This window comes from Homarus americanus, unplaced genomic scaffold, assembly GCF_018991925.1.
Source record: "Homarus americanus isolate GMGI-L3 unplaced genomic scaffold, GMGI_Hamer_2.0 scaffold1024, whole genome shotgun sequence".
Lineage (NCBI taxonomy): Eukaryota > Metazoa > Arthropoda > Malacostraca > Decapoda > Nephropidae > Homarus > Homarus americanus.
In genome coordinates this window covers 1,869,179-1,892,252 of record NW_024715228.1, presented here as the reverse complement: position 1 = coordinate 1,892,252, position 23,074 = coordinate 1,869,179, and the positions used below count along the sequence as shown (strand labels likewise).

At 43.7% G+C, this 23,074-nt stretch overlaps 3 protein-coding genes across 3 annotated transcripts; 1 reads left to right on the top strand and 2 right to left on the bottom strand.

Annotated features, from left to right (window-relative positions):
• Positions 1–9,298: 9,298 nt before the first annotated feature.
• Positions 9,299–10,386, bottom strand: LOC121855617 (cuticle protein AMP1A-like). Its single transcript, XM_042350679.1, has 3 exons — positions 10,321–10,386; positions 9,745–9,950; positions 9,299–9,632 (listed from the first exon to the last, which is right to left on the bottom strand). The coding sequence occupies exons 1-3, from the start codon at positions 10,330–10,332 to the stop codon at positions 9,455–9,457; spliced, it is 396 nt and encodes a 131-aa protein (XP_042206613.1). The 5' UTR covers positions 10,333–10,386; the 3' UTR covers positions 9,299–9,454.
• Positions 10,387–15,481: 5,095 nt separating this feature from the next.
• On the top strand, positions 15,482–16,574 carry LOC121855587 (cuticle protein AMP1A-like). Its single transcript, XM_042350629.1, has 3 exons — positions 15,482–15,513; positions 15,966–16,171; positions 16,284–16,574. The coding sequence occupies exons 1-3, from the start codon at positions 15,505–15,507 to the stop codon at positions 16,468–16,470; spliced, it is 402 nt and encodes a 133-aa protein (XP_042206563.1). The 5' UTR covers positions 15,482–15,504; the 3' UTR covers positions 16,471–16,574.
• Positions 16,575–20,552: 3,978 nt separating this feature from the next.
• On the bottom strand, positions 20,553–21,693 carry LOC121855593 (cuticle protein AMP1A-like). Its single transcript, XM_042350643.1, has 3 exons — positions 21,615–21,693; positions 21,259–21,467; positions 20,553–20,890 (listed from the first exon to the last, which is right to left on the bottom strand). Exons 1-3 carry the CDS (start codon positions 21,621–21,623, stop codon positions 20,707–20,709), a joined length of 402 nt encoding a protein of 133 aa, XP_042206577.1. The 5' UTR covers positions 21,624–21,693; the 3' UTR covers positions 20,553–20,706.
• Between the last annotated feature and the right edge of the window lie 1,381 nt (positions 21,694–23,074).

The window sequence follows — 23,074 nt, the reverse complement described above, 5'->3', positions numbered from 1 at the left end:
TTCCAAGATTTCTACTTCTCCCAGTTCATGTTCTTGTGAAGTGTGAGGTCTTGTGGGACCAACTCGCCTCTCGTGGAAGGACAAAAGATAGTACAGCACACAACCATTCCCTGGGCCACCCGCACCTCCCTACCAACTGTCACATCTCTACAAAACTCTGGAAATGCATAATGAACACACATACCGGTCTCTTTAAATGTCTAGCAACATTATAACTATCTATTTATATGATTCTATCCCGGGGCGGGGCGGGGCGGGGCGGGGCGGAGGGAGTGTTAGTACCTATGAGTGGTGCGAAAGGTCAGTTGCTCTTTTAATAGTTCGTGTAGAATACTATGGTTAGAATCCTCCCCCTCTCTCTCTCTCTCTCTCCCCTTGGGCAAAGTGACTACACACTAAGTTAGGGCAGAGTCTCTGTGCAGTTTCCACACCATTTAGGACGACGCCTTTCTCCTACAGCAGATTTAGTGAGACAGATGGTGAGGCGGGTTTTCTCGTCTCCAGCTGTGAGAATATTTTTAACCTACTGTACACACCCTTGAGTTCTTTTCACCATGGATGGGAAAGGTGAGGTTAACAGCGTGTGTTTTTGTCATAGGTGAACCAGTATGTGTGTCTGTGTGTGTATGTATGTATGTAAATATGTTTGTATGTATGTATGTATGATACTTATGTGATGTTTGGATCCGCGTCCACATGAATCTGTGTATACATCTCCCCCAACGCACACACCGTTTGCTTAACTCTTATACACAGAACGTCACCTAGACTAGACCTATTCATCATGGTACTCTGCTTTAACATAAAAACCCCAAAAGCATAACTTCACTTTATTCGAAACAAAATTGAGAGGTTCATTTTGGATGTGGGTTCGAGGCATCATCACGAATTCCTACAAGCATTGTTGCTGGAGATGTTAAATGCCAAGAACACATTATCTGAAGCTCTGTAAGGATTAGGGATTTGAGTCAGCGGCGCACTAGGAGCAGTGAACATAATTTTGTAGTGTCTGCTGTACACGGTGAATAATAAACCACGAACTTCTTTACAACTAAAATAATTTATTTAACCACATCTAAGCCAAAATAATATGAAACAGAATTTACAATCAAATATTACTTGGCTAAAAGCTCTTATCTGTTCTCTCAGTCATAATTACGAACGAGAGAGAAACAGAGATAATGAACACAAAGTAACAGTACCCATACAGTACTATACGCTGTTTACATAAGTTTATACTAAAAATTGCATCAAAGTCTTTCGTTTTCTTTGATGACATTATTAGTATCTTGACCACCTACTTTGTTCACATGAAAGTATTTCTGTATAATTACGACTACATAGTATTAAATCTTAAATAAATATAATCTTAACACATAATATTACTATCGTTTATTGTAGATTTGCTTATAAGAAAACAGGAAAACCAGTATTTACTATATACTACTCAGTCTAGTGTTTGTAGGGGGAACTATGTTAGATTAATATCGGATCCACAGTAGTATAATCGTATTTCCTTGTCTAAACTCTAATATTTACATACAAACACTATACAAACTTGAGTGACATACTTTTTACAATATAAATATATGGCAAATAATATAGTTAGTAGTGTAAGTTGTGAAAAAAGATACGAAAAACCATAAAAACGAAGTAGTTTGAGTTCAGTTATGTTTCGGTATTCCGGTCTGAAATCAAGTACCGAACCCCCGACTCGACCCCACGAGGAGCTCACGGGGCAGACATGCTTCCAAATAATAAACCTTGATTATTATAATTTCTAATCATAATTATTTTAGTTATGGTTATGTGTATTGGCGATAAACTAAAACAACGGGATCAAAGTTTTATTCGAGAATCTTAAATGATTACTGTATTTTAACACGTAAATATCTGAACCAATCGAACTTAAGTAAACTTGACTAAATCCTGAACTAAATTTACATAACCAACCCAACTTTACCCAACGTAACTTTACCAAACTTTATCTTACCTTTGTCTTAACGATATGAGTATTAAAACCAAACGTGTTGATCTTCACGACAATGGTAGTGCAGCTGCACCACACTATTGACACTTTAAAGATGTAAGCAATACACAATGGGCCTTGGAAATGTCAACAACAACAGCGTCTTTGTCCAAAACACGTTGAATACTTTCCTCACACAAGACACAACGCCCATGACACATCGAAAACATACTGCGACTGAATTCTGAATATTTCCACTTGTAAATACTGTGTTTGAGCATGCGCAGGTCTCTCACATGACAGTGAGTGCTCCTGATTGGTCGAGCATAATAATATGAACTTTTTGTAATTGAGAAGTAAGCATTAATATACTGCGAAACTATTTCCAGTGAACTTAAATGGTCTAAATTGTTGGATCCTGATCGTGTGAATATTACGTGAAGAAGAAGTAAACATTAAATCCCGCGAAATTTATCCTGCGGATTCAAAACCCGCTAAAGATATACGATTGTTCGTTACATTATAATGAAAATAACTCACAAACTATTAATTTCCACCAAAAAAGTAATATAATAAATTATTATTATTATTTTATGCTCTATCATTCTATAAGCAAATTAATATAAGTTTTCGAATTTTAACCGAAATTATTACTACAGGTGCTATTAATTTCCTCCTCCTCCGCCTACTTTTTTCCAACGTGGCCTCCAGCCTCCCCAAATAGTCACACCTTCGCCGCCATTTTATTACCGTAAAATTAAATATCCAAATATATAAGTAGCTACCCTAGCTGTGTTGAGTTAGTTGAGCCGCAGATCTATGCGGCATTCGGTGACTGTTGCCTCATAGTCAATATCTTGGAACCGATGCTCTCATTCCCCTGAGGGAAAGCAATGCAGACCTAAGCAAAGCGAAGGACAGTCGATATCTCATCCAGGCTGTAACGTAACTTCTGGGCTGCTGCTTCCGTTCAGGTAACACCTCCGCGAGTCTGGCGTACAGTAGAAACATTTTGCACTTGGCTCCATCCCATCAGAGGTTGTGAACACCAGAGGAGTGAAGCTGCCCTGATCAACATTCCGAATTCTCTCCCCATATGCCCTGATCTTGTCATTCTCGTTCCTCTTGTGTGCAGCATCGAGAGCTATGTTACGGTGACATGCGGCCATGGGATCGAAAATCCCTATGCCAAAGAAGTCTCGCTGTCACCCTGTTCAGAATCCTCGAGCACTGACGTCCACACAGGCTTCGTTGGATGTGTTTGAAGTCCTGTGACGGAGGTTCTCACCGTTCAATGGAATGAGGGGCGGTTCCACCATGACGTCGTGGCAGATTTCCTTCAGTAAATTTTCTGTGAGATCCCTTACTTCGTCATGCCTCATGGATATGAAGTCCCCTTTCTTGCACGCATACCATGGCGTGGTCAATGTCATAAGATGAGCCACACACATTGGGAAGGCAAACCTTCTACTGGCCTCCCGTACCATAGAGCAATGGCATCTGTGAATTCTTCTTTATTAGAGATGAAGCCTTTTGCCCTTATCGGTAACGTTGTTAGCCAGTTCGAGGAGCCCACCTTCTGCGCTACAGCTACCTTTTTTTTTAGAGTTCTCCGGCAATTGCTGCAACAGTTGTTGCAGTTTATCACTTTGGGTGTGCTGCCGTTCTTTCGTAATGGACCGTCGAATGTGTTTAATTCCTTGGTATCCACCTGACTTGCTGCATTCTAAGGTATTATGTGCTCAGTGAGGGCTGCCGTGAGCTTGACTGAGTTCCGATGTTTTGTAGCAGCAAGCTTCACTGGATTAGTCATTCCCATACCTCCCAGTCTCGGTGGTAGTGCAAGGAGTGACCTTTCTGCTGGGGTTAAATAAGGGTTTTTCACTAGTGTTGGGATAAAAGCGACATTGCTGGCTTCTTCCAGAGGGAGGAGGAGGGGTGGATATCCGGGATAGTGCGCATCAGGCAATTCCAGCGATGCTTGACTCCATGGGTGAATGCCGCAAAAGCCGCAAGTGGCTTTGTTTTAGCAATATCAGACAGAACTTGGATTCCCTTCACCCACCCATTAACCTTTCCCGTTGCATATTGCTACTACTACTACAACCAGCTTCCTAATACAACTACTACTACTATTACTACTACTATCTACTACTATAATAAGGTATATCTTCACTTCACACCTCCATAAACAACGCTTCCCCCACAACACTGACGGCCGCTCCTTATACTTCCAGAGTATCTCAAAAGTCCCCATACTCAAAGTTGGCTCTTTATAGTAGTTTGATGGCTAACGATAGCCATCCATGGTTTCACGCGGCACATGCTGGCAACATCGCAGAAGATTGCTGAGTAATGTACCGGTCACGTGACTTCGTGCATGAGCGGGTAGAGAGCGTAAGTGTGAGTTTTAAGCGGGCACAGGGGGTCGCTATGTTGGAGGCGTACAGTCACCCACAAAAGTCCTGTCGCTTCTCCTCCTGAACCACGAACCCCAGGATTCAGATTTGTGAAGCCGAAGTATTTATGAACAGAATAATGTATCAGTGTCTACTGTGGGTGCAAGTCTTATCAACACACCGTTGAAATGTTTAGAAGGAGATTCCTCGATAGCTCGACACCATGTAAGGCTATTGTTTATGAACTAGTGAAAAGTTTTCTTGACACAGGAAGTGTGAAAGACAGACCAAGAAGCGGGCGGCGGTCAATAGTGACCATTAAACTACTATAAATTGGCAAACTTTGAGTATGGGGACTTTTGAGACACCCTGTTTTAACTTTATTAAGGTGGAGCCAGAAGGTCTTTCCTGGAAAAGCCAAGTATTATCCGAAAAATAGAAGTCGTTTAGAGAATGTGGCCACTACCATTCACAATCCCAAAAGGAGGGTTAATGGCTGGTGGAGGGTAGGAATGGAGGGAAGGGGTGGGTTGTCGAGGGTAGAAATGGAGGGAAATGGAAGGAGGGAAGGGAGTGGTAGTTATGGAAGGAAAGGGAAAATACAAACAAGTGAAAGAACACAATAATGTCTTTCATCATGGTGTGAATGGTACGAGTCAACGAGAATTTCAGGGATATGGGAGTGAGATGTATGGGAGGTGCGAGTGTACGTGCGTTATGAGTTTCCACACCTTGTTATACTATAGGTGACCTTATGATATCTGGGGGGGTCACAGTGAAGGTCAATAGCTGTAGGCCCAGGTCAGATTGTCTGTATATGAGTTGGTTTTTAAATCGATCTTGTGTCATATAATAATAAAGGTCATTTTATGGTATCGTCTGTCTGTCTGTCTCGCTCCTCCCTCAGGCTACCGGGACCCTCATTTCCCGGTCTTCATTGGCAATCTACAGTCTTGCCTCTACCGGTAACTGCAAGGTTCCCTATATAAAGTGTCTTCCCTGAAATATGTCAACTTATACTGAAGAGCCTTACCCAAGACCCCACAAAGACTTCTATCACTTGCCATCACTTACCCAAGACCCACAAAGGACCCACAAAGACTTCTATCACTTACCCAAGACCCCACAAAGGGGACTTCCATCACTTACCCAAGACCCACAAAGGTCAACTTTACTGAAGAGCCTTACCCAAGACTTCCATCACCCACAAAGACTTTCTATCACTTACCCAAGACCCCACAAAGAGGACCCAAGCCAAGACCCCACAAAGACTACCCAAGACCCACAAAGACTTCTATCACTTACCCAAGACCCCACAAAGACTTCCATCACTTACCCAAGACCCACAAAGACTTCCATCACTTACCCAAGACCCACAAAGACTTCCATCACAAGACCCAGGAGGATCTGCCATATTCTTGAGGTGATATAAAAATGAATAGCAATCAGTCTGAGCGTCTTCCCCTCTCCTCTCCATTTTATTTCTCTTCTTACCAATACCTCTTTCGTTGTCTTCTCTCTCTTCTGCATCCTCCTCCTCCTCCTCCTCCTGCTTCTCTTTCTTCTTCTTACTCTTTTTATGTCTCCAAACATCATGACGGTCTTGTTATTTACCCCCATCCTGTGATAGTGATTACGTTGCCACGACGATCCACGACGCCTCGCCTCTCAATCTGTCCTTAAGTGTGTGTGTGTGTGGGAGGTGGGAGGGGGGGGGGGGTTCTGGTCATTTTCCTGTGATTAATTTCATTGTTGTAGATTCAGTCAGTGGCTCCCGGGTGTACAGCATCAGGGTGGTGATGACTGACGCGATAAATTTATATTTCTTCAATGTTCTTCCCCTTAATTAACACTTTTCCTCTCTTTGTTACTTCTCACTTGTTTACTATTTACAAATTTGATTTTCACTTTTAGATTATCGTTAAAACACAGAGAGATGGGCCTGGCAGCCGCTTTATCTTGACTCTCTTGTGTCGAAGGTTTCCTGTTAAACTCCTCAGCCTTGGCGTATCCGATGCATTAACCTTTACTTAATCCTGTAACCTCACAAAATTCAATCTGGTCGAGGACGAACTGGGGGATGGGGTGGGGGAAGGCGGGGGCCACGGGCAGCAGGTCGGACTGGGGCTGGAAACCGTTCTCGTCAGCCACGAACTGGACTGTCGCTACACTGCCGTCCTCCTGGAGGTAACTGGGAGAAATTATTTTAGTTGTCAGGTACACTATATCCACTACACTATAAACTGCACTATATCCACTACACTATAAACTATACACTATATCCACTACACTATAAACTGCACTATATCCACTACACTATGAACTACACTACATCCACTACACTGTAAACTATACACTATATCCACAACACTATAAACTGCACTATATCCACTACACTATGAACTACACTACATCCACTACACTGTAAACTATACACTATATCCACTACACTATGAACTACACTATATCCACTACACTATAAACTACACTACCGCCTGGGAAGATATATGAAGCATCATATGTTGTCTAATGGTAGACCCTGCTGCCATATGGCATCACAAAGGTTGTGACCAAGTCCCAGGTTGCTGATCAAACTTTCTGCCTCATTTACACACAATTGCAGGGTCTCAATTGATTCTCTTACTTTGACAACACAACATACAAATATTGTTTCACACATCTCTTTTTATTTTATTTTTATTTTTTTATCCTTTATTATTATTATTATTATTATTATTATTATTATTATTATTATTATTATTATTATTATTATTATTATTATTATTATTATTATTATTATTATTATTATTATTATTATTATTATTATTATTAATATATTTTCGTCCCCAGGCTTTGAAGTGGGTCATTGACCTGTGCCCTAGTGGGCTATTTCAGGAAAAAATCCACTAAACTATCATATTTAGCCTGAGGTCGACATGTACAAAAGCCGACTTGCCCCCCAATTATTTTATACATATTTTAATGAGGGGATTCCACCTCTCTGGCCTCTGTTATATACTGTATAGTATTGAAGAGTCGATCTGATTATTTTTAACCAAGAGGCAAGGTCTGCTGTCTGAGAACAATATGTCTCGTGTGGAACAGTAAAATGTTTGTCATAATAGGAAGAGAGAGAGGGAGAAAGAGAGATGAGACACACAAACAACAACTCTGCAAAAACCTTATATCATTATTATGTAAGGGTCGTTCAGCTCTCCCTCTCATCTGGGTGAAAGTAAAGAGTGAGTGTATGAATGTTAGGAGAGGTGAGAGTGAGGTACCAACGTGACCCTGAGTGAGATGCCAATGCGACCCTGATGGTGACCTTGTGACCTTGTTCTCTACCTAAGGGTCACAGTGAAGGTCATCAGCTGTAGGTCCAGGTCAAAGTGTCAGTGTGTGTGTGTGTAATAATGAGGTGAGGTGGAGGAGGCTTGGGGACCTTGTGAGGTGTCGACTGTCTACCTCCCTCACTCCTCCCTCAGTCCAGGTAGACCTTCACTACACCTGTTTTTAGCATTAAACTAACCCTACATTCATACCTCTACCGGTTTATATTAGGTCAACTATATGGTTGGCCTCACATAAAAACGTGTCTAGTGTCCTTATTGAAAGTTTTACTCTCTGTTCGCCTGCGTAAATCTACAAGACGACACACAAAGAACATCTAACCTCGACCAAGACACATAAGTGTGTGTGAAGAACAGTCAATATAACCTTTACTTGAGGTCATAAGAGGGAACACTTTGGAGGTGACTTAGAGTACCTGCAGGGTGATCAAAAACTCCCTGTGTGTGTGTGTGTGTGGGTCACTCCCATAGGTTAATTAAATTCACGTCCCCTGATGGTTGGGGAGAAAGTTATCTAAAATTGTACTCTTCATTCTTCTCTCTTCTCGTCTTCCCATTCTACTGCCTTCCTATCCATCTCCACCTCTTTCTATTTCCCTTTCCTTTATCCTTTTCAACCTGTTCTTTCTCTCTCTCTCCTCACCCTCCTAATTCTTTCCCATCTCTCTTTCAACATCCTTTCATTCCACTTCTCCCCTTCCACACTCTCCCTCCTACCGCCTCCAACACGTGCGAATGTCTGGTCAACAACCGTAACTGTTCCAGGTCACCTCACCTGTCCTCGATTTGGTGGTGCAAGTTATCATAGTGTGTGTGTGTGTGTGTGTGTGTGTGTGTGTGTGTGTGTAATAATAATAATAATAATAAACGGTTTATTAATAGAGTTGCAGCCGGTGGCTGAAAATAGACAGACTTACATTTGATTTAGACATAATGATATAATATGCATTGAATACATTTACAGGGCTGTACAGTACATAAATCAGGAGTTGTTTATTATTTTAACAATAGATGGGATGGTGCTGTTCTTATATCTATCGGAGCGGGCTCTTATGGGCTGTATTTTGTTGTAGTGGCGGACTGCACGAGTTGGGTGGGGGGCTGCAGGTGGCAGGAGGTGGCGATGACGAGGGTGGTGCAGTAGTCCACTGCCAAACCTTTCCAGTGTGTGTGTGTGAGTGTGTGAGTCTACCTGTGGATAGATTAGTTATTTATCTCTCCAGGTCCTGTGTCGCTATTAACAATGTTCCTGTCGGTCAGTCTTATCTCTCTGGGTCTTAGGTCTTGGTATAACATCATATTAATATTTTTATTATATTTTTTCGCCATCACACACTGGACGAGGAGTCCTGGGTGAGTATTGCCCTGTGAGGTGTTTTCTCTCTCTCTCTCTCTCTCTCTCTCTCTCTCTCTCTCTCTCTGGTATCCCTCGTCGGTGCTGAGAATTGTACCAACAATTGACACTGATTTCATTTCTTCCAGAGTACAACAATTTTCTTTGTTGCTTATTTGTTTTTCTTTATTTTTTATTTCGTTGGTGAATACATCAAACTGTTAGGGAAATAGTGAGTCAAGGTTTATACTGTGTAAATGATTTATTTCATTTCATAAATAATAATAGATAGTTTGTTGAGAAAAGAAGATGGGCGGAGCAGTGGGTGGAGGTGACTGGCTGAACGTTCGTCTTGACTCTTAAGTGTCAAGAGTCACTGATCTGCTTATTCTGCCTTGTCGTCCTATTCGTTAGCCTTAGCCTCGTCCTCTAACCTCGCAAATTCAATCTGGTCGAGGACGAACTGGGGGATGGGGTGGGGGAAGGCGGGGGCCACGGGCAGCAGGTCGGACTGGGGCTGGAAACCGTTCTCGTCAGCCACGAACTGGACTGTCGCTACACTGCCGTCCTCCTTGAGGTAGCTGACACAATGTTTGATGTTAGATGAGCTGATGCACAAGACCAATGCTTAAACACAAATACGTATAGTATTATTATTACAAACACAAATGACACAGAGCCTCGCTAACTCACCTCCAGGAGCCGGCCATGTTGGAACCGCCACCAACACCCTCGTTGCCAGCAAACTGGAACTTGATGCCGTTCTCTGCCTCAAAGTCGGAGCTGTGGGCACCGAACTCGTCGGGGTTGACCTGTTGGCTGTGGAGGATGGCGACGGGCGGGTTGGTGAGGGGCAGCTTGTCAGCCACTGCCACAGCAACCACAGCGAGGATCACAGCCTGGAAAGAAGAGAAATATGAAGCAAACTCTCCCTCCACACTTGAGACACACACGTAATCCAGTGCTACTTAACTGAGCAAGAGGAATGACTTGTTTTTTTTAATAAAGAGGAAAATAATAATGCATGAAGAGGAACAAAACAATAACAGTGACGAGAGCAACACAGCTGAGAGAAATTAATAAACCGAATGCAACGAGAGACAGTCACTTAGTAAGCCACATGAGAGGAACTGACAGACACACACCCACACATTCACAATTGCACTCTTACTCAACCCACTCTAACCTAACCTACGATACCAGAATTTATCGTAATGTAAGAGTCAACAATGAGGGTCTGGGTACTATAGGGAGGCAGTCAGTACTCACCAGCTTCATCATGTTGTAGTAGGGGAGTGAGTGTGGTGTACCTCTGACCTGAACCTTATATATATCATCCAGGGTTCCTCAACACCTCAGGGTCATTGCATGTTTTTGGTGGTGGCTACTGGTGAGGTACCCATATTGACTTTCACCCTACACACACACACACACACACACAGACACACACACAGACACACACACACACAGACACACACACAGACACACACACACACGCGCGTAATAAGTTAAGAGTAGAGAGGTTCTTCACAGCTGTTATGTTCTTTGGTCACTTCCGAGTTATTTTTTGTAAGCTTTTCCTCGGGCTGGTGACTACTAAGTGACTGTCTGTGTCTCAGTTGACCCTTCCTCAGGCTTCACCTCCTCACCTCACACAACCGCACCACCACCACCACCACCACCACCACCTCACACCGTGGGAAACACCTCAGACGAGCGCTTCAAACCTCCCTATATTGAACACACATTGAAGTAAAAACAACGATAAAACCACCACCACGAACTCTCTCATTCACGGAGGGTTTTATGTCGTAAAGAAAGTCACTTGTTTACGTCAATTCTAAAAGCATCTGTGTTGAATCCAGATCTCTGACTCACGAACGCTAGTAAAGTGAATACTCCCAGTGAATACAAATGTTAGAACACTTAATAATTCCCGTTGTTGATAGACATGTTAATTTTGGTCTGGTCGTCGTGGTGTTAATCTTATTCTGGAATTACTTGTGACCTCCTGTCTGTGTGTTTGCGTGTCCAGCTTCAAGTAAGATATAATTCCTACCTACCCCCCCCCCTCTCTCTCTCTCATTCCCTCTTTCTCTCCCTCCTCTCTTTCTTCCCCCTTTCTCTTCCTCGACCACTCCCTCTCCGTCCTCCACCTCCCTTTCTCCTTTCCTCTCTCCCTGCCTCCGTCACATCCTCCATTACTATCATTATCACATATGCTAATATTGACCAAGTGACTTTCAACGTCTTTCCTGACCTCGGAGCGTTGGGTCCACCTCACTTGACCTTTTATCGAAGCAGCACAAAAAAAAGGTCTCCCTAAAAAGGTCCTTTAGCCTCTGGGACCTGACTTGGCCTCCCTGCACGACATTCGACGAAGATTGGACACACCTGAAACAACGAGGTAGCGCCACACTAAGCCACTATGACGCTGTAACCGGTGACGACAACCGCCACTACAAAGAGTATCAATCCCTGACTCGATCTCAACAGACTATGTACATGAGACTGCCCCTAGAGTACAGGTACCTATGGGAGTACATTGACAACCCTGAGCCTGGCCGCACTGTTTGTAAACTTTGTGGTCAACCCGACTCTCACACCCTCTCTCACTACATCCTCACTTGCCCTATGACCTCCTCCTACAGGTCCCCAGCCGTCACCGACACCTCGTCCCTCCGTGACCAGATATCCCTCCTCCTAGTGACAGGCCTGGCACTTGACAATATTAGGGACCTGCCACGCTTTGCCATTAACAGATGAAATGTAACGGGAATTTTCCCCCCACACACTCATCATTCTATCACTTTATGTAACTTGTTGACAAAACCCATGACCCTTCAGGCTTTTACGCCCTTAATGCATGAGTCATGAAGGCAAGCATGAACTACGCATGCTTCCCAGATGGCCGCTATAAACGCTTTTGCGCTTCACCTTGCACAGGATGTAAGAGGGTGCCCGATAAACTAGACCCCGTACGGGGCAAATTAAAAAAATTCCCTGCACGACCTCTCCCTACACGACCTCTCCCAAGACGACCATTCCCTACACGACCTCTCATTGTCTTCGTCTTTCTCTTATTCTCTTCCTCTCTCTCTCTCACTCATATCACGTTAAAACGTCTCCTCTCCTTCCGTCTCACCGTCGCCTCACTCCCCACCCTCCGACACCACTAACTGATTCACTGACACCACTAACTGATTCACTGACACCACTAACTGATCCACTTGCACCACTGACTGATCCACTTACACCACTAACTGATCCACTTACACCACTAACTGATCCACTGACACCACTAGCTGATCCACTGACACCACTAACTGATCCACTGATACCACTAACTGATCCACTGATACCACTAACTGATCCACTGACACCACTAACTGATCCACTTACACCATATCCCTGGACTCCCCTGCTTGCTGCTATTACCACTCCTTCATTGACTAACGGAGCAGAAACGTCGACATTAGCGTGTCACTAGCCATGTCTGCCGGCAATCCAAGCTCGAACCCTGACAACCAACACAAGGACATGATGCAGCTTCCACCCTCCCACGCCCTCCTAGGAGTAATACCTTCCTAAGATAAATGCCGACGCCTTCGTAAAATAACATACCACACCTTCGTAAGATAACCGACCATGCCTTCCTAAGATAACAGTCCACGCCCTTCTAAGATAACAGTCCACGCCCTCCTAAGATAATAGTTCACGCCCTCCTAAGATAACAGTCCACGCCCTCCTAAGATAACAGTCCATGCCCTCCTAAAATAACAGTCCACGCCCTCCTAAGATAACAGTCCACGCCCTCCTAAGACACGCCCTCCTAAAATAACAGTCCACGCCCTCCTAAAATAACAGTTCACACCCTCCTAAGATAACAGTCCATGCCCTCCTAAGATAACAGTCCATGCCCTCCTAAAATAACAGTCCACGCCCTCCTAAGATAACAGTCCACGCCCTCCTAAGATAACAGTTCACGCCCTCCTAAGATAACAGTCCACGCCCTCCTAAGATAACAGTCCGCCTCCTAAGATAAACATTCCACGCCCTCCTAAGATAAGTTCACGCCCTCCCAAGATAACAGTCCACGCCTCCCTAAGATAACATTCCACGCCCTCCTAAGATAACAGTTCACGCCTCCAAGATAACAGTCCACGCCCTCCTAAGATAATAGTTCACACCCTCCTAATATATCCGCCCACACCCTTGCGGGACTATAAGTCAGCGTCCTGCCAAGACCTGCTGGAATTAGTTTGTCTGGCATCATTGATTTTAGTGAAGTTGTGTGTGTGTGTGTGTGTGTGTGTGTGTGTGTGTGTGTGTGTGTGTGTGTGTGTGTGTGTGTGTGTGTGTGTGTGTGTGTGATATGTAGGTGGTGAGAGCGATCCCCAAGATTAATTATTGTATTTTCTCTCTCTCTCTCTCTCTCTCTCTCTCGTGATGCTGACCTCAATCATCAGAGACGAGAATGTAAAGGTTGACGGTGTACTGACCCCACAACTGAACCCACCTGGCCAACCGAACCCACCCCCAACTGAACCCACCTGGCCTGAGGGAGAGACAGACAATGGACACATCACAGGGACCTAAGCCTCCCTACCTTATCTTATTATTACATGACACAAGATCGTTTTAATATCTAACACACACACACACACACACACACACACACACATACACACACACACACACACTGACACTGTGACCTGGACCTACAGATGTTGGCCGTGACTGTGACCCAGGAGAGAGAACAAGGTCACAAGGTTACCATCACCCACTTATGTTAGAGTTTAATGAGGCAAACCTTCATACCTTCAGGGACTGAGGTCAAGACTTCAGGGGCGCACTTTTTAATTTTACTTCCCACGCCCACACGCCCACACGCCCACTCTCATCTATCATTTGCTCCCTACCATCTCTTGCACTCACTCTCACGTCTCAAGCCAAAACTCACTTTACACACACACACACACGCCCACACCCACACACCCACACACCCCACCACCCACACCCCCACACCCCACCCACCCCACCCACACCCCCACACACCCCACACCCCCACACCCACACCCCCACACCCACTCTTTCATCTCTCACATCCTGGTTGCGATCTTCTGTGTCTTCTTAAGGTTATTTTCCCTCGCATCTTTTATCATTCTCTGTCTTTGTGTCTGTCTGTTTCATACTGAGAGCTATAAACATCTTCTCTCTCCTCTTTGTCTCTATGCCATTTTATTATGATTTTTTATTTGTGTTATTTTCTCTTTTTCTTTGTACCTCTTTCGTATTGTGGATTTTTTTGTTTTATTTTCCTATTTTTCTCTCTTTTATCTCTTTTTTTTATCTCTTTGTCCCTTTCTCTCTATTTCAGGCTCGCCTTATCAGTAATATTGTTCAGTTATATATTTTTCTGTGATCCGTATTTAGGATGTTTATTTTTTCTCTGTTTTCTCTATCTTTATCCATCTTCTTGTCTCTTTCATTCGTTTATTATTTTTATTTATTTTTTATGTTTGTTCCACTGTGGATATATTCTGTTCCACTGTGGATAAATTTTGTTCCACTGGATAAATTATTCTGTTCCATTGTAAATAAATTTATGCCCGGCGGAGCTTTTACCACGGGGAGACGCGGCCATCAATCGACCGACCACTCCGAGCTCTCCCTGACTACGGGTTGGGTCTCTTGTGTCAAACTGGATAGAGTTAAACGAGGCTTGTAGGGCGAAGGAAGTCCAGAAGTACTTTTACTACTGGCGGTCTTGATAGCGTGGCAACCATTAGAGGAGATAAGAAAAAAACCCCGGAATTAAACCTTTGATGACTTGCGAGATATTGGAATTCCTCAAACACAGAAATGAACTCAGTCTTAAGAGAGAGAGAGAGAGAGGGTACAGTATAAGGTACACAGGGGGGCATACAGTACAGTACCGTTAAATGAACCCGTCGACCCACAACAACTGTACTCTGCTATGCCAGTAGTTCTCCCTTTATGGCAACTGTTGTGTCGGGTCATCACTGAAGCACTTACTCAGGAGACAGGTCCGTAAATCATATTCACAGTACCTTTCACTATTGTTTAGTCACAAGCACAGATACACAAACAGTACAAGGTCAGGAACAGATGTTTGCACGTAACACTACATAAATGCTATTCAGAAGTGTATTTTATTATTATTACACATAAGTTTTGTCTAATGTAGTTTTAAAAATAAAAGTTTGTGTCGATTTTGTATTGATTTCACTTTTGGGTGATAATGAATAAACAAAAAGGTCAAGGTTAAGGAAAACTTGGTTACTGGAATGATTGTTGACGGTCATGAGTAAGGGGGTAAGGAGCGCCCCCTTACGACGTAACCTTGGTCTATCTCTCCCTCCTGGCCCGGGTATATAAGGCGGCTTGACTCACTTACCCTCACACTCACCATCACAACCTTACAACAACATGAAGCTCGTGAGTGCCTCGTGTTGTGGCTGTGCTTTATAATAATACTCCACTTGTTGGGACAGTTCTTAATTGATGACCGTGACTACATTATTATCCACACTACAGCCGCTACATTATTATTTTTCAGTGAGAGGTCAACCCCTGTGAGACCAACTACCCCTTGTCCATTAGTGTAACACATTTAAGTGGGTCGGAGGTTGGCCCCAAAATCCAATCTTCGCGACACCTCTTGGGTGTGTCTTTACAACAAATTTCAGTTCAATATTTCAAAATTGTAGTCTGAGACAGAGAGAAGGGAAACACACACATAAACACAGACTCTGTTCCTTATACACCTGTACATGTTAGTCTCTTGTCACAAATATTAAATTCAAAGCAACAGTCTTTTCAAAGTTGGAATTCAAACCGTATTAACTTACATGATTTGTTATATAAATTAATATTCAAATTTGTTCCAGGCTGTGATCCTCGCTGTGGTTGCTGTGGCACTGGCCGACAAGCTGGCCCCCGTCCCCCTGCCCGTCGCCATCCTCCACAGCCAACAGGTCAACCCCGACGAGTTCGGTGCCCACAGCTCCGACTTTGAGGCAGAGAACGGCATCAAGTTCCAGTTTGCTGGCAACGAGGGTGTTGGTGGCGGTTCCAACATGGCCGGCTCCTGGAGGTGAGTTAGCGAGGCTCTGTGTCATTTGTGTTTGTAATAATAATACTATACGTATTTGTGTTTAAACATTGGTCTTGTGCATCAGCTCATCTAACATCAAACATTGTGTCAGCTACCTCAAGGAGGACGGCAGTGTAGCGACAGTCCAGTTCGTGGCTGACGAGAACGGTTTCCAGCCCCAGTCCGACCTGCTGCCCGTGGCCCCCGCCTTCCCCCACCCCATCCCCCAGTTCGTCCTCGACCAGATCGCCTTCGCTGCTGAGGAAGATAAGCGCAAGGCTCAAGAGGAAGCTCAGTAAGCCTCAGTGAAGTTCCTCTACTGCTCAAGCTGACAGTTTATTTAATGTACAAATTTATTACATTTTGATGTTTAGTAACTACAAATAAATTATATTACATACAACTGAAGTTTCATATCTATCAATCTTTATTTACTGCCTATTGCGGTGACTCCTTCAAGAAATAGTTTCATGACACACACACACACACACCGCTGCTTTCCTCTGCCCTTGCCCATCACCTCTTCCTCCAACCATATGCTACTGAACGTAAAAGCTGTGCTGGAATACTATTTTTATTGCTATTACATTTCCTATTCTCTCAGCATGACCACACCACCTTTACGGACCTTGAACTTCTCCTCTGTTTCAACATCTCCTATTATTGTATTTTCTATTTTGTTTACATCTTAATTACCATAAATATTACTCTCAAAAACGTCATTTATGTCATTCTAAAGATGTTTTTTCTTATATATCCAAAGTCTAAACGTATGGGTGTGGGATCCCTGGGTCAGTGTAAGGGAGGCACATTGTATACTAAACCTTTTATACACAAGGAGATAGTGAGGCAAATAATGTATACAAACATCTTCACTACCTTGATTATGGGATGAGCTGGGGTGGGGGGTTATTCTGGGACAAACCACCTATCCTTAGGACTAGAGTCGAGTATAGTATCCACTCGACCACCGCTCTTATTACCCATTAACACAGTGAACAGTAAAGACTTTATATATGACTGATATATTTCTATTTACTTTGAAGTCTATTTATTTTATCTTTTCTTTACACATCCTAACATTTGCTTCTCTAAACACCATCAGTACCTCCCACTTTAACTTCCTACCAAATGTTTTCCAATTTACAGATACTAAAAATTCTTCCTCTTCTATATAGTGTTCATTCCTCTTTGCTAATACAAACACTTATTTAATACATTTTCTTCTTTCCTTAACTTACGCCAACATCTATTTAACTAATTTACAACAGTTCTCGCTCATTAATATGTATTCCCTTATATCAATACGAACACTGTGACTCCTGTTGTCTCGGTAGGGTTGTCAAAATCCTTCGTCCGTTGTGTCATATTGCCTCACTGAAAATCGCAAGGAATTCTGTTTACAGTTTCGTCAACATAAGTGTCAATAAATCGTTAGGGAAATCTATTAATACGCATTAGGAAGGGAAGGGGAAGGCAGGGGAGGGCAGGGCAAGGCAGGGTGGGGCAGGGGAGGGCAGGACAAGGCAGGGCGGGGCAGGGTAGGGCAGGGCAGGGCAGGGCAGGGCAAGGCAGGGCGGGGCAGCTCTTCCCTATGATCTACACTACACCCACTACGCTATCCTTGGTTAAAATTAAGCGCACATGCAAAGATAACTAAACTCTATTTCATCTCTATGGTAAAAACTATGGCTGTTCACTGTGGGGGCGGTGGGATGGAGGGGGGGGGGTGGATGGGGGTGGAGGGGAGTGGAGGGGTTAGGAGGTCACTTTTAGTTGGGGCTCGACCGTCTCCTTTCTCCCTACTTAGATGTGCTTTAATGAGGCGGTTCAACTTTGGGAGTGTGGGAGTCTTACCTATGTGTGTGTGTGTGTGTGTGTGTGTGTGTGTGTGTGTGTGTGTGAATACCAAATTTCACCTCGTGGTGTATAGCGATCAGACAAACAAATAAGCAGACACACACACACACACACACACACACACACACACACACACACATAATACAGCTATTTGCACCTGGTCAATCAAAGCCCTGTCACGTGATTATGTGTGTTTCTCATGTGCCATTCTTATCCACTGAGCTACACCTTAGCTACACATAGCTACACCTAGCTACACCTGGCTACAGCTGAACTACACCTGAGCTATACCTATTTACACCTGAACTACACCTGAGCTATACCTGAGCTACATCTGAGCTAATACCTGAACTACACATGAGCTACACCTGAGCTAACACCTGGCTACACGTGAGTTACATCTAGCTACACCCAAGTTACACCTGAGCTACACCTGAACTACATCTGAGATACACCTGGCTACACCTGAACTACACCTGGCTACACCTGAGCTACACCTGGCTACACCTGAGCTACACCTATCTACACCTGAGCTACACCTGGCTACACCTGAGCTACGCCTGTCTACATCTGAGCACCTGAGTTACACCTGGCTACACCTGAGCACCTGAGCACCTGAGTTACACCTGGCTACACCTGAGCACCTGAGTTACACCTGGCTACACCTGAGCACCTGAGTTACACCTGGCTACACCTGAGCACCTGAGTTACACCTGGCTACACTTAAGCTGCACAACAACCAGTATCATAATCAAAGCACCGCCTCACTCAGCAGCTTTTTGTTAACTATTATCACACGAAGTATTTATGAGGCGTCGCGACCCAGCCAACACCTGCTGCCTGACCTTCCGCTTCTTGTTGCCAGTCAGTGTCAGGCATCTTGACCCCCCGGGCACTCTTACCTTACGCTGTTGCCAGGGTCACGCCTCTCTGGTGCTGTGAGGGCGTCCATTTATGCCACCTTTACACGGCAACACAACACCAGTCATTTACCTGAGTCATTCATTTATGGTGAATGATGATGATGTATAATGAGGGAAGTGTGTGTGTGTGTGTGTGTGTGTGTGTGGAGGGAGTGACTACAGATATTCCCAGCTCAGTCTTTCTGAAGGTGTTGTGGGTGGTTTATAACTTCTACTACTACTACTACCAATAATATTACTACTACTACTGCTACTAATACTACTGCTACTACTTTACGTGGCCTCCATCCTCCCCCTATAGCCACACCTTCGCCGCCATTTTATTACCTTAATATTAAATATCCTAATACATAAGTAGCTACCCTAGCTGTGTTGAGTTAGTTGAGCCGCAGATCTATGCGGCATTCAGTGACTGTTGCCTCATAGTCAATATCTGCAGCTGTTGTCGGCTTTTGGGCAAATGCTCTCGTTCCCCTGAGGCAAAGCAATGCAGACCTAAGCGGAGAGAAGGACAGTCGACATCTCAACCAGGCTGTAACATAACTTCTGGGCTGCTGCTTCCGTTCAGATAATACCTCCGCGAGTCTAGCGTAGAAGCATCTTGCACTTGGTCCCATCCCGCCAGAGGTTGTGAACACCAGAGGAGTGAAGCTGCCTTGATCAACGTTCTGAATTCTCTCCCCATATGCCCTAATCTTGTCGTTTTTGTTCCTCCAGTTTGCAGCATCGAGAGCTAGGTTGCGGTGACATGCGGCCATGGGATAAAAAATCCTTATGTCTAAAAAGGGTCGCTGCCCCCGCGTCCAGAATCCTCGACCACTGACGTCCACACGGGCTTCGTTGGATGTGTTTGAAGTCCTGTGACGGAGGTTCTCACCATCCAATGGAAGGAGGCGCGGTTCCACCATGACATCGTGGCAGATTTCCTTCAGTAGATTTGCTGTTAGGTCCCTTACTTCGTCATGTCTCTTGCATACGAAGCCCCCTTTCTTGTACACCATGGCGTGGTCGATGTCATAAGAAGAGCCGCACACCCATTAGGAGGCCAAACCTTCTACTGGCCTACCGCATCTTAGAGCAATGACATCTGTGAATTCTTGTTTATTAAGGATGAAGGCTTTTGCCCTTATCGGTAACGTTGTTAGCCAGTTTGAGGCGCCCACCTCCTGCGCTATAGCTACTTTTCTTTTCACGTTCTCTGGCATTTGTTGCAACAGTTGTTGCAGTTTATCACTTTGGTTGTGCTGCCGCTCTGTCGTAATGGACCGTCGAATCTTGTTTAATTCGTTGGTATCCACCTGACTTGCTGCATTCTGATCTATTATGTGTTCAGTGAGAGCTGCAGTGAGCTTCACGGAGTTCTGATGTTCTGTACGGGCAAGCTCCACTGGATTAGTCAATCCTATTTTACTACTACTACTACTAATACGTTATAATAATAGTAATAATAATAATAATAATAATAATAATAATAATAATAATAATAATAATAATAATAATAATAATAATAATAATAATAATAATAATAATAATAATATTAATAATAATAATAATAATATAATAATAATAAGTTATTCTTTGGACAGTAAAAGTACCTCTTATCTTAAGCTGCTTTATTAAGTCGTTTCCTGTGACTAATAAATAAAGGTTATAAATAAGTTATGTTATGCAAGACAAATCTGATCGTTCTTAAACAGGACTGAATGGGGTCCTTATAATCTTGAGCTTCAGAGGGATATTTATAGAACAATATTAACTCTCCTCTTGAGCCTTGCGTTCCTTCTCAGCCTCAGCGAAGGCGATCTGGTCGAGGACGAACTGGGGGATGGGGTGGGGGAAGGCGGGGGCCACGGGCAGCAGGTCGGACTGGGGCTGGAAACCGTTCTCGTCAGCCACGAACTGGACTGTCGCTAAACTGCCGTCCTCCTGGAGGTAGCTGGAAGGAGATTATTAGTGTTATTATAGAAATAAACCGGTCCTAAACCTTCAGTGTGTGTGTCTGTGCATGAAACTTATTATTATTTTTATTTGTATGTTAGAAAAAGGACTTGTTGAACTTGAAACTTATCCATGACCGTAACTTGTTTCATTAGCGAGAACATTTAAGCACAACAAGAGGAAGGAAGGGAAGTCTGAGTGACACCTGAAGAACTACAGAATTAGTCGAAAAAGTTTGATAGATAAAGTTTCCATTAAACACTACAGCCTTGCAAACAGTACACAACTGATACCAGAAGATGGGCATACAGTATTAAGACAACTTTATTCTGTTTACAAACTCTGCCAAGTGATTAACTGACTCACCTCCAAGAACCGATCATGTTGGAGCCTCCTGTGGCTCCCTGAGACCCAGAAAACTGGAACTTGATGCCGTTCTCTGCCTCAAAGTCGGAGCTGTGGGCACCGAACTCGTCGGGGTTGACCTGTTGGCTGCGGAGGATGGCGACGGGCAGGGGGACGGGGGCCACCGTCTCTTCTGCCACAGCCACAGCAACCAGGGCGAGGATCACAGCCTGGAATAATCATAATCATCCATCATTGACTATTAAAACTGGTTTTGGGTCTTCTATGACTTTTTCCTGCAAAATCAAGTTTTTGGTAGATAAATCAGTTCCTCGTGTTAAACAGAAGCTTCTGTGGAGGAGGTTAGAGATACTCACGAGCTTCATGTTGTCAAGTTGTGAGTGTGAATGAGGATAGAGGTGTCTGACGGCCTTATATACCTGGCCAGGCTACAAGGTCACTCTGCAGTCGCTTAGAAGGGTGTCCTACAACTCTGAGTCCTAGACCTCGAACTTTTTTCTCTCTGATACAAGTTTGTGGTTTTGATTGTCAGGTGGTAGCACCCGAGAGTCGGCGGTTAATTATCTCTGAGTGGAAGCTGAATAATATACTTGTTCCTTACATACATAAAATCTACATAATGTATATGTAAATTGGTTAGTCATCAGCGTCAGAATCTGAATAAGTATTTTGTTCATAAATATCAAAACAGGTAAAAATTTAGGCAATGGGTACAGGTAGAGTAATTAATGAGTGGCGAGAGTCGTACAACACAGACGGGTCGTTGTTGTGTGGACAGTACAGCGGTGGACATTTAACATATCAACCTTCTTATTGTGCAACCTAACACCTCTCGTGTGCCTCACAGGTTCGGTGTTTTACTACAACTGATGACCAAAATCTTATAAAACTGAGGCCCGCGTGAGAGACACGAAGCTTCAGGTCTAATAAACAAACAACACAATAATTAAGACACTTATACAACACAGTTTTGGTTGATATATTGATGTTGCTAAGAGCAATAATAGTGTTGACAGTATCACACCTGTAAGTAATATTAGCAAATGAAAACCATCCACTGAAATTTACAGAGATGGAGTCAGTCATCTCTACAGGTGTGAGCCATTTAATCAACTCCACAGGTGTGTAGTAATTTACTCATTTCTACAGGTAGGTGACCTCGTTGTCTTTCTAATTTATCAAACGTCTAGTCATATCTGCGCCTGACATAAGAACATAAGAACATAAGAACATAAGAATGGAGGAAACTGCAGCGGGCCTATTGGCCCATACTGGGCAGTCCCATTTACACCCAACCCCTATCGCTCATATAACCATCCAACCTGTGTTTGAAGCTATCCAGCGTATTCGAGTTAATGATGATATTTGGTAACTTGTTCCACTCATCCACTACTCTACTTCCAAACCAGTGTTTACCTATTTCGCGCCTAAATCTAAATTTGTCTAATAACCATTGTTACGAGTTTTTGCTCCTGGTTGGACAGTCTGAGTACCTTTGCTTAGCCCTGACTTGGATTCATATGCAAATGCATTTTCACTTACAATTAATAATGCTGCAGTTATATTTGCATATAAATGTTGAATTATCACCTAATCTACATATACACTTACGCTTGAATATAAAACACTTGAATTTGTATCTTATTTTCATCTGCAAATTTCAATTCTGCTTCTGCTCTTACACTAATGATAATATCTGACCAGGTGAGTGGACACTGGCCACCTGTGTCACCTGTACCTATAATGGTGACCGCGACTGAGAGGATTATCCCAGCTCCCACCTCATCCCGGCCCAGAGGATGTTTGGGACACCTGG

What these genes read in the sequence shown, in the direction of transcription:
- LOC121855617 (XM_042350679.1), bottom strand. An exon ending in AACATGGCCGGCTCCTGGAG is followed by an intron (nt 9,633 to 9,744) that starts GTGAGTTAGCGA and finishes ACATTGTGTCAG; the next exon opens with CTACCTCAAGGAGGACGGCA.
- LOC121855587 (XM_042350629.1), top strand. An exon ending in AACATGGCCGGCTCCTGGAG is followed by an intron (nt 16,172 to 16,283) that starts GTGAGTTAGCGA and finishes ACATTGTGTCAG; the next exon opens with CTACCTCAAGGAGGACGGCA.
- LOC121855593 (XM_042350643.1), bottom strand. An exon ending in AACATGATCGGTTCTTGGAG is followed by an intron (nt 20,891 to 21,258) that starts GTGAGTCAGTTA and finishes ATCTCCTTCCAG; the next exon opens with CTACCTCCAGGAGGACGGCA.